At 43.5% G+C, this 12,269-nt stretch overlaps 1 protein-coding gene across 1 annotated transcript in view; it reads right to left on the bottom strand.

Moving 5' to 3' along the window:
* PCP4 (Purkinje cell protein 4) overlaps positions 1–10,922 on the bottom strand; it is a 63,083-nt gene extending 52,161 nt beyond the window's left edge. The window contains exon 1 of the mRNA XM_012445145.2: positions 10,813–10,922. Coding sequence (XP_012300568.1) covers positions 10,813–10,821 — 9 coding nt within the window. The 5' untranslated portion in view covers positions 10,822–10,922. The remainder of the gene's footprint in view (positions 1–10,812) is intronic.
* Positions 10,923–12,269: the final 1,347 nt, after the last annotated feature.

Below are 12,269 nucleotides of genomic sequence, written 5' to 3'. Positions count from 1 at the left end.
ATGCTAAGTAAAATAAGCCGGTCACAAAAAGACAATTACTGTATGATTCCATGCATATGAGGTACCTAAATTAGTCAAATTGATAGAGGTAAGAAATAGAATGGGTTTGCCAGGAGATAGGGGAGGGGAAATGGACAGTAGTTATTGAATGGATCCAGAGTCTCAGCTTTGAAAGATGAAAAAGTTCCATAGACCTGTTTCACAACAGTGTAAATACACTTAATATTGCTGAACTGTACACTTAAAAATGGTCAAAATAGTAAATTTTATGTCTTTTATATAGTTTTAAAATCCTGCATAAAATCATAGACTGAAAATAATGCTAACACCACCAGCACAAATGCCAAGGAAACAATGAAAGCACTAACTAAACCTTCTATTCTTAGGATGTCTTCATGGGCAGCAATACAAGCTGAAAAACCTCAGCCATTGGCTGAGCGCAGTGACTCACACCTGTAATCCCAGCACTTTGGGAGGCCGAGGCGGGTAGATCACAAGGTAAGGAGTTCAAGAGCAGCCTGACCAACATGGTAAAACCCTGCCTCTACTAAAAATACAAAAATTAGCTAGGCATGGTGGCATGTGCTTGTGATCCAAGCTACTCAGGAGGCTGAGGCAGGAGGATCACTTGAACCCAGGAGACGGAGGTTTCAGTGAGCCAAGATCACACCACTGCACTCCAACCTGAGCAACAGAGCGCGGCTCTGAAAAAAAAAAAAAAAACCTCAGCCATCAAATTAGACTCAAAAAGAAGTACAGTTACCAAAAAAACTTATTGGAATGATAGATTTCCACACCCTTCCTTTAACGATTAACTCTTAGTATATTAGCATATCTGTATATATACATAATTGTAAAATAAATAACAATGTGTTGTGTATACAGGGTCAAATTTTTTTCTTATCAGGGTACACTATCAAAACTCCCGCATAGCCAAGGCAATCCTAAGCAAAAAGAACAAAGCTGGAGGCATCACGCTACCTGACTTCAAACTATACTACAAGGCTACAGTAATCAAAACAGTATAGTACTGGTACCAAAACAGAGATATAGACCAATGGAACAGAACAGAGGCCTCGGAAGCAATGCCACACATCTACAACCATCTGATCTTTGACAAACCTGACAAAAACAAGCAATGAGGAAAGGATTCTCTGTTTAATAAATGGTGTTGGAAAAACTGGCTAGCCATGGGCAGAAAGCTGAAACTGGACCCCTTCCTTACACCTTACACTAAAATTAACTCCAGATGGATTAAAGATTTAAACATAAGATCTAATACCATAAAAACCCTAGAAGAAAACTCAGGCAATACCATTCAGGACATAGGCATACACAAGGACTTCATGACTAAAACACCAAAAGCAATGGCAACAAAAGCCAAAATAGACAAATGGGACCTAATCAAACTTAAGTGTTTCTATACAGCAAAAGAAACAATCACTAGAGTGAACCAGCAACCAATAGAATGGGAAAAGAATTTTGCAATCTACCCATTTGACAAAGGGCTAATATCCAGAATCTACAAAGAACCAAAGCAGATTTACAAGAAAAAAAAAATTCAAAAGTGGGAGAAGGATATGAACAGACACTTTTCAAAAGAAGACATTTATAAGGCCAACAAACATGAAAAAATGCTCATCATCACTAACCATTGGAGAAATGCAAATCAAAACCACATTGAGATACCATCTCACGTCAGTTAGAAAGGCAATCATTAAAAAATCAGGAGACAGAAATGCTGGAGAGGATGTGGAGGAATAGGAATGCTTTTACACTGTTGGTGGGAGTGTAATTAGTTCAACCATTGTGGAAGACAGTGTGGTGATTCCTCAAGGATCTAGAAATAGAAATTCCATTTGACCTAGCAATCCCATTAATGGATATATATCCAAAGGATTATAAATTGTTCTATTATAAAGACACATGCACACATATGTTCACTGTGGCACTGTTTGCAATAGCAAAGACCTGGAACCAACCGAAATGTCCATCAATGATAGACTGGACAAAGAAAATGTGGCACATATACACCATGGAATACTATGCAGCCATAAAAAAGATGAGTTTGTGTCCTTTGTAAGGACATGGATGAATCTGGAAACCATCATTCTCGGCAAACTGACACAAGAACAGAAAATCAAACACCGCATATTCTCACTCATAGGTGGGTATTGAACAATGAGAACGCATGGGCACAGGGAGGGGAACACTACACACTGGGGTCTGTTGGTGGGGTGGGGGGCTAGGGGAGGGACAGTGGGGGGGTAGCGAGGTTGGGGAGGGATAACACTGGGAGAAATGCCTGATGTAGGTGACAGGGAGACGGAGACAGCAAACCACCATGGCACGTGTGTACCTATGCAACAATCCTGCAAGATCTGCACATGTACCCCAGAACTTAAAGTACAATTTAAAAAAACAACTTTGGAGTATTGATATCTATAATCATTGTGGACAACTATTCCATTGTTCTGTTACGGATCTGTGGGGAGATTGAGAAGATAGTCCCCCAAAATGTTGATATGCTGAAACAGTTGTTAGAGCAATGACAATTGTGGGAAGTCATAGAAGGCAGGAGGACAAAATCACATCAAGTCGCCCTTAACTGTTTTAAGGAGAAGATGACACTGTGGCCTCACGGTTTGAAGTTTTGCTTGTTGCTATTTCCATCTAAAACTCTCTGGAACGTGCAGAGATAAGATCTGTAAAGGAAGGCTCCACACCATGGCCCATCTTGGACACGGGCAAGCTTGTGGCAGTGCTAGCGTCTGTGCGTATGCTCTCACCCCTCAGAGATGAGGAGACCGGCACTCAGGATGCTGTCGCACAGCCACGCTCGGCTCGAAATCTGACCCATTTATGGCATCAGAGATTTCTCTGCATATCAAAAAAACTGTGAGAAAATGTACAATTAGAAAAAGAAAACCCTAAATACAATGAGCCATGTTGCTGGGCTCAAGAAAAGAAAGATGAGTATTTTTCTAACAACTCCTAATGAAACAGTGGCTACTACTTAAGGAAAGTGCAGGGTAGTTCCCCCTTAACTGTCCTTGGTTTCACTTTCGGAGGTTTCAGTCACCTGCTGTTAACCACAGTCCAAAAATATTTGATGGAAAATCCCAGAAATAAACAATTCATAAGTTGTAAATTGCACACAGTACTGAGTAGCATTATGAAACTGCCAGCTGTCCCAGGACATGAACCATTCCTTTGTGCAGCGTATCCACACTGTCTACATTACCTGCCCGTTAGCCACTTAGTAGCACTTTCAGTTATTATGGGATGGAAAGAGCATAGCATATATAGGATTCAGTACCATCCACACATTCAGCCATCCACTGGGCATCGGAAGATACAGGGGAACTACTGCACATAAGAATCATAAATTTTTAAGCAGGTGTAATCTCTTAGCTAGCTTTAAAAAAAAAAATACTAGAACTTAGCCACCTGATAGACAGATGCTTCTACTGGTTCAAAAACTAAAAGATCTTGGAAAAAAAGGAAGAAATTATATTATTTCTCCCTGTTGTGTTTCCTTGTTATATTTTTACTCTCATTTGATAAAGACACATGTTAATGGGTCTTGTCAACTTCTAGAGTCCTTTTCTCAGAGGTTGTATATAATTAAAATAACTATTATTTCATTGGATTCTTGGCCAAACCACAGATGTGATGCTATAGGGACAGATGACGGTGTCTTTTGTTGTGCCACAGACTTGGATTGTCATACCAGGAATAGCGTGATCTCAAGCGAGTCTGGACCCCGACTTGCTATTAAATCGTCACAAATAATATCTTAAAAGTTGTCAAAAATAATATTCAAAAGTTGTCTTTCGAACTACTAGGCAGAGGTCTGACTTGTGTGTGGCTGGAGACGTTTTAGTCTCGTCCAAGTCCAAGACTGTCCTGAAATGGAGGGCAGAAACCTTGAAGAGAGGGGTTCCCCCGCTCTCTATTCTAGCTCCTTTGTAAGGAAAATTGCCTCATTTGAATGGTTGGAACAGTTCACAGCTTTTGCTTCCTTCCCCTTAAATGTTCAATTTGTGGATGATTACCTTCCTGCTTTATGAGTCTAATTCATCTTCCTTTTATTTATGAAACGGTGGGTGAAAAGTAAACTATTTTAAAATGGCATTTAGTGGAAGATTGATTTTTCTACTGGCATGTCGTAAATATGGGCCAAGTGTTTCCCTTTCAGAAATGGAGCGAGCAGTAAATTCAGTGAGATTCTGAACATAAATTTAGAGCTCTTCGTGAGGCATAAACAATATACAAGCAGACCAATGCCTGGAATGCGTGGCTTAGGCTGAATTGTTTGCACAGAATGGCCCCAACATGAAGCTGCTGTTTATAGATTTGAGCCATTGATGACTGTGGCAAGCTTGCTTTGTTTGTGGCACAAAACAATGCCTTATTGAACATTTTCATATCTATACCCCAAAGGCACCTGTGCCCAGATGATTGGAAAATGTTTCCATATTCAGTGTTCCTGTCGCACCTCATCTGAAAGGTGGGAAGAAGACTGGTGAATAGTTTACACCTGGGGGGTGATAGGGAAGTGGAGATCCTATCAGAGTGCACAGGGGTGTGGACATGCAATTCAGTTTCAAACTCCCCAAGAGAACAAATTGGAATCCATCCCTTTCTGCATGTAAATTTTCACATATTCCTATTTCAAATATAAATTTACTAAAATATTTAAACATTCAAATGTAAATTATTTGTTTTAATTAATATTGTAAGTATGTTGTTAAGAATTAATTTTAGATGTTAATTAAACTATTTACTTGCAATAATATGCAATTTGCTTTCTGAATGCTAGATATATTTCACCTTCAACAATATGCCAGAATTTACAACTGGGCTGATGGCGATTGGGCACTAGGAGCTCTGTTACTAAAGATCTGCTTAGACTCTCTCTTATTCTCTTCTAATCACAATCAAACTGGTTTTCTATTTTGATACAGCAAACCGTTTTGCAAGATATTCACACGCTCTGCCTCTCTGGCTACAATCTCTTTTGTTTGAATTTCATTGAACTTATCTGAAGTGAGTTAGTCTCAACGGAGAAAACACGGAAACATAGGATATTAGAATTCTACGTCCCTCGCTCAGTTCCCATATTTTCCCTGACATTTCCCCAAATGTCAAGAGTTCCTTCTGTTGAGATTCTTCTTACTTTTTCTCATTTTATTTTACTGTCATGAGAGCACTTACGTCACGTATATAGCAATGCACCCATGTCCCACTTAAAAGGATTTCAGTGGCAAACACGGGCTTCAAACCAGGAGTAAATAACAAAAGATGGAATACGTCTTTTCCAAATGTTCCCAACCACAAGCCTCCACATTTAGAAAAGAGGGTACCTGGCCTATTGATTACAGCAACTGATGAATCCACATCCCAAAACTTATTTATTCATTCAGTAACTGGACACTTACCAAGGGCCAAACCAGCAGTCAGGCTTGTGAATGACATAAAATCGTCCCTATTGGGAAGTTCACAGTCTAGGATGCTTCTAATCAATACTAGGCAGCCCGTAATACTTTAACAGCATGATTTTTAATGTTGTGTTTTATAAAAATATTAGTCAATATAACATAAACCTGTATGCATGCATCCCCTAAAATTCTTCTTTTCTCCCAGTATGAAGACCTTTCTAAAAAGTCGTTCTAAATTAATGAAAAGCCCCAGGCTTAGGTCCTGATATTATTTATGCATCCAAATAGTTCAATGTGCCCAGTGGTCTAAGAACAGAAGGACCACAGAGAAATTGTGAATGCCTTTCCCTGATCACATTTCTAATGAAGCACTGAGAGTAGAGATTAGAATTTTAAAAAAATAATACAAAGAACGTGTTCACCGTCAGTTTAAAAAATTTTCCATTACAAAAACACATTTTCTTTTCATCTTGATTGCACTACTTCGCTAAACCTTTAATAAAATCAATAGTGAGTCACTTATTTTCTTTTTGAAAAAAAAAAATATATATATATACACATCTTGCATTGTGTCATTCTTAGAACTCAGAAGAGAAAACCTGAGACTTTTCAACCCTACAGCATTTGTTCGTAAAATGCATGATTGGGGAAACAAATTTTATGGCAACTCTTTCCAATCGTCAGCCCAGGAAACACATTTTCCTGCCTGATTTTGACCTCATCTCTATCTGGAAAAGTTGAACTTCAAACTGAAGTTGTAACTGGTATCTGTCTGGACTTAACATCCCCAATTAGAGGAAAGAGTGTCTTCCATGGTGTTGTCCAACAAAGCTAAATGGATCTTGCTTGATCTTTCAGAGTCTCTGCTGCAGGTACACCCCCAAATGGGGTTACAATTACACAAGAAGTTAAATTGTCATTTGCCCTTCTGTTGCTGGGTTTTGCGGACCATTTGCAAGCCCCACATTTTACACAGTCACCCTCAGAATCTGTGCTTAACAACTGGTCTAAAATATACAGCTTCTTACAAATCTAATCACCCACACATTAGCATCTGTTTGAGTTTACTCTTACATCATAAGAAGCTCAAAACTGTAATCTTTCTCAGCTCACTGCAACCTCCACCTCCCGGGTTCAAATGATTCTCCTGCCTCAACCTCCCAAGTAGATAAAATTATAGGTGCCTGCCACCGTGCCCAGCTGTTTTTTGTATTTTTAGTAGAAACGGGGTTTCACAATCTTAGCCAGGCTGGTCTCAAACTCCTGACCTAGTGATCCACCCGCCTCAGCCTCCCAAAGTGCTGGGAATACAGACGTGAGCCATCGCACCTGGCCATGATCTGTTTCATTTTGACATTAGTCCCTGCACTGGATAACCATGACAGTCAACTATGTAAGCCCCAAACCACTGTTGCATGATTTTTTTTTTTTTTTTTTTTTTTTTTTTTTTTGAGACGGAGTTTCGCTCTTGTTACCCAGGCTGGAGTGCAATGGCGCCATCTCGGCTCACTGCAACCTCCACCTCCTGGGTTCAGGCAATTCTCCTGCCTCAGCCTCCTGAGTAGCTGGTATTACAGGCACGCGCCACCATGCCCAGCTAATTTTTTGTATCTTTAGTAGAGACGGGGTTTCACCATGTTGACCAGGATGGTCTCGATCTCTTGACCTCGTGATCCACCCGTCTCGGCCTCCCAAAGTGCTGAGATTACAGGCATGATATTTTTTAATCAGTGGCAAAACACTTTTTTTTAATTCATGTTTTTTCTATTCCCTCACCTCATGAGTTAAGTGCATGTAGCCTTTCCTTGGCAATCTCTGTCAAGAAAAATGCCATTTACTGCTTTCTTCTTCCTTTAGAGATCATAGTACATTTTAATATACACATTAAATTTGACATTGATTCTGCTTGTGTGCTAAGAACAGACATGTGTATCTAAAGATGTGCCCTTAAATGTCCTTGGTGTTTTTCAAACCATGCCTTTGATGGGCATCATCTTTCCCCGCGGCCAATGTCTACACAAAAGAGCCACGGTGCTGGCACTGAGTTGCGCTTTCCCATCCAAGCCAAAGCAAGAAAAGAGCCCAGCCGTGACCATGAAACTCGGGGTTACCAAGAGGCTTTTCCCAAAGGGGTCTCAAATCCAGTTAACAGCTGTCATTTGATTGTGTAACCCAGAACGCCTCCAGCCCGCACCCTAAACAGGGCAAGGGTGTCACGTTTTTAAATTGACACTCCAGATGTCTGTCCTTACCCCTTCCAACCTCGTCCCTGGCTCTCCTAAGTAAGTTATTTTGAAAAGCAACTTAAAGACAGACACCTAAAGCAGAACATGGGACTGATGGTTACTGTTCCGGGAACACTTTTTTTCAAAACCTCTGTTAGGTGGCTAAACAAAGGCAGTCATTTTTCTTGCGCCTGGGTGAGTCCGATGAGGGAGAAAGAATGCACTTTGTAAACTGAGGCTGTGAGGGTTAGGGTTTCTGATCCAGCTGATGGGCTTAAGCCTGCATTCTGATCCCTGCTACATTATCTTCTAATTCATCTCATAGAATGCTCCCGGCACATCTGACATATTTTAATACCGAAATGTAAATCAGACACCCCCACAAACCACCTCCACTCTCTCACATTTCCCTAAATTTGGACTTTACTTTCCTGAGCTGTTCTTTTCTATCACATGTCATTTCCCAGGAAAAGTGTTTTTACAGGAAATAAAGAAAACGTCCTCTTGTAAAGCTGCCCAGTTTCAAACCAGTTCGAGGCTCCCTTCGCTGCTCCATCTTTCCCTTGAAGGCGGGGAGGCCTGGAAGTGCAGAGCAGACCCCGGGAAGTAGATGATGCTTTGAGGTCCTCTCCAGCCAGCAAGCAGGTCCACTGGCCCGAGTAAGCAGCTAATGAGCTCCAGCATTTCTGCAGCAGGCTCTCAGCTCCAGCACTGCAGCTGGCACTATTTGCCCACCAGACCCCAATAAATCCTAAGGTCAAGGAAAGTCTGGCAAAACCCATTGCTCTGGCTTTCTTTGGTAATTAGTCACACATGCAAGTAAATGATCATCTGAAATCCATTTCTGCCTGAGAGTTATTAAAACTAGAAACCACATTTGATTCATCCAACCAAAGAAACCCCTTGGGAGGTGCCGTGAAGGGGGAATCCAGTTCTCAGAAAGGAGCCTCTGTTCCACTTTATTAAATATTTTAAGCAGATTTAAGGTTTAGTCAAAGGACAAATTCCTGCTCTCCAAGGAGCACATGCCCAGGAACTTGGAGATCAGCCAGGAGCGGTGGCCACGCCGGTGGTCAGAGGGAAGGGGCCCCATGTGATGAGAGGGGGAGAAGGGGCAGGAGGGAGGAAGGGGGCAAGGAGCTGGGAGGGGTTTGTGAGCAGAAAAGTGGACTGCGCCTCTTGTGTGCTTTTATCCACATTAGTGGAACTGAGGTGAGAGCTCTTGCAAGAGCCTGCGAATGTGTCTGATTAAGAGCCAGGGCGGGGCCGTGACTGCATTGCTGTCCTGATTACACGTTCAGCAGGAACCAGGCTGTGACCCTAATCACAGGTGAGCTCTGGAACACGTGCCTTCTCCCTGGAGACCTGCACAGTTGAGTGAGCCCAGCAGAGCTGAGCCTCCTGGAGCGCTCGTGAGCACCTTGCTGGCCAGGAGCCTCGGCAAGAGACGGCACGACCAAGCCAGGATCCCAGGGTAGCTGACTTGACCTGAGAAACCGCCCCTCAGTGCTGTGCTACTTTCTAACTCCTTCTTCTATAGGAAACTCTTCTTGAATAAGTTGTATTGAAAGAAAAACCACTCCACCCAGCCATCCCTTCTTGTTGCAAGCAAGGTGAGCTAGAGTGGGCACAGGAGCTTCTGAAAGCTCCGTAGAGTCCAGCAGAAAGCCCCTTGCCCTAGCACATGGGAAATGGAGGTCTCATTCTCGTCACCCCATCTCTATTTCAGAGCCCGAACTTCTTTCTCCTCCCTCCCCTCTCTTCCCCAACCTCTGGCATCCAGCTGTTCAGCAAATTCCGTACACATTTGGACATGAAGATTCACCGGGCGGTCAACCACCCAGCATTGCAGCCCAAGTCCTGGCTCTACTGTTCATTAGCTGGTGACCTTGAAGCACCTACTTCCCACCCCTGTTCCTCAGTGTCCTTATCCATCAGTTGGGAATAATAATGGTGCCTGCTGCACAGAGTTGTTGAGAGGTTCAAAGCAGGTGACAGGTGTAAAGAGAGCCTGGCACTGTTGGCACACAGGCAAGCGTTAGCTGCTGTCGTAGGTACTGCTGGTGGTGGCAGTGGGAGAATTCCCGTCTTCCGCCCCGCAGTCGGTCTCTCCCTGCCTCAAACCCTTGGCTCTGTCCCAAACCCCGTTTCTAAGCTGTATTGTGCTTTGCTCTTCTTGTCATGTTTACATCAAAAATCACCATCAGAGAGACAATAGCAGGGAGGAGGCATTTTATTTCTGAAGTTGTTAATTCTACCCTAGATTTCCAAGAAAAGGATCATCCATCTGTCAGAAAAAGACAGAGAAGATAAAAGATCTTTAAAAGTAATTATTTAAGTGCCAACCAAGAGGAAATGAAAATGCATTTGGCTCGGTTATTGAGTTGAATTAGAGAATGCTGTTGTACCACCACTAATCTGCTTCATAGATGAGAAAAAAGGAGAAAACGATCTTAAAAAAACAAACGTGCTGTCAGTTGGCCCCAACAAAACACATTCTGTATAAATATATTTAGAGAAGTGACTTTGGGTTTGCAAAATTGTAGCTCCTCTTCTGCCAGGGCTGCCTCCGGTCTTAGAGCCACAGATGCAGACACACTGATGTTTCCCAGGCCCTACTACTGTTTGCGTTTCTTTCCCTGGTGCTCTGATTAACTGCGGAGGTAGTTTGTACAGCTGGGCCATGAAATGCCGCCCCACGGCCAGCCCTTTCCCCACTTTGCCCCCTTCCCTTCCAAGGCTTTCGTTCACCAGATGACCACCTGCCAGCTCACATTCTGAAAGGGGTCACCGCAGGAATTACGCAAAGACACACATCTTCATGAGAGAATAAAACAATTGGCTTTCTTTTCTGAGCTCTAAAACCCAAAGCACTTCTCAAAGTTACCATTGAATCAGAAGCAAACAAGGCGTCCCTTTCTCTCCCTGAGGTTAATTGTAAAAGTTGCAAACTTAACCAATTTCTGCACTTGCCATTCAAATCAAGAGATCAGTACTGTCAGTCCTCCGAGCAAATAATTACAGGATTAATCTGTGCTCCGGCACTGCTCCTAAACCCCTCACATTTCCTGAGCCTAATCCTTCAGCCGAGGTCCCTTCTCCTCACTCCTAAGTTTCCCTCTACAGGTCGAAGCGTCACTCACCTCACTCATGTTGGCTCTAACTCAGCAGCTCAGTCCCACCACTCAGCACAGAGAACACCGCTCAGGGGTCGCTGCTCCACTGGTTCTGGCTTTTCTCTTAAAAAGAGCTGCCCGGTGGCATCATGCCTCCCTGGAGCCAATGAAATGCATTCACCTGTCTGCAAGCCTGGCTGACATCTGAAGCACCAAGAGCCATCTAGTGGTGTAAAAGAGAATGGCACGTTAGGTCTGTGCTCCAAATTCCTCCAGGCATAGAAGGAAATGCTAGCTTTCTTTAAAAGTAATACACTCCAGCCTGGGCAGCAGAGTGACATCCCGTGTCTTAAAAAATAAATAAATAAAAAATAGAAGCTAGAGGTTCAAAGATAATCACAGGAATGCCTTTGTGCATCTTCTACTGAGTGCAAAATTTACATGCATGAAAAATACCTTTCAAATGTCGGTAGGAAGGATTGTTTTTCTAAAGGAAGAGGAGTTCTGAAAACACCTGCGTGCCTGCTCACATCCCTCCAGGTTTTACCTGGAGCTGTGTTTCCCTTGCCCTTTACGACACAAAACTCAGTCCAAAGAGTTTAACATCTCTGCTCTCTCTCCCCCATCCCAAATCTGTTGCCCTGCTTGTTTCCTAAGCTGGAAGGGCAAGAGCAGATGGCCTAGGACATGGAATTGGGTCCCCATGACTTCAACAAGGGAGGAGAGCAGCTCCAGCAGCCTTACTGATGTGCACTCCGCACAACCACAGTGGGGCCAGGAAGGAGCCTGGGCATTGGTCCCGGCCTGGTGAAAGGTCTCCTTGCCTTAGCGCTGTTCAGCCTCTCTGGGAAGATGTTCCATCCTTTGTTCAGTCCCAACACCATGAGGCTCTGAAGTCTTCAAGGCATCAGAGTGGACCCTCAACTGGCCCAAAGAAGCGTCATGTAGACTGAAGGCACATACGCATCTGTTACTCTGCCAGTCCCCGAGCGGGACTTAGCGGGTCTGGTGAGAAGATTCAAGCATCTTGTGACCCATCCCCAGCGCCCCTCATCTCCCTGTGCAGAGCAGGCAGCAAGACACCAGGCTGTCGATCCTCTCTCCTCAGCTCAGTACCCTCACACCCTCCACCCTGGACTGTCCTCCTTACATACCCAGGCCGCCGATGCTACCACCTCCTCAGGTTCACCTTGGACAGCAAGCAGAAGGCCAAAATGAGCACCAGCCAGCACAGGCTGCCCTCAGAGGCCTTGGCCAGGAGCGCTGGCCGATCAGCACCTCCACCAACCCCATGTGAACACAGGGGAGCAAGACAGAGTCTCTCCCGTGGCTTCTCGTGGGAACCAATCTCCTTAACTTACAGCCACTTCACATGGGGCCCTGTCTATAGACAAGCCCCCTCCAATGGGAAGTTTGGCACATGAGTTATTATAAACTAAGTTCATGTCCTTTGCAGGGACATGGATGAAGCTAGAAACCATCAT

Source organism: Aotus nancymaae, unplaced genomic scaffold (assembly GCF_030222135.1).
Source record: "Aotus nancymaae isolate 86718 unplaced genomic scaffold, 86718_ANA_hifiasm-v0.15.2.pri h1tg000022l_1, whole genome shotgun sequence".
NCBI lineage: Eukaryota > Metazoa > Chordata > Mammalia > Primates > Aotidae > Aotus > Aotus nancymaae.
The sequence above is the reverse complement of the archived record's forward strand: the minus strand, read 5'-3'. Positions and strand labels throughout refer to the sequence as shown.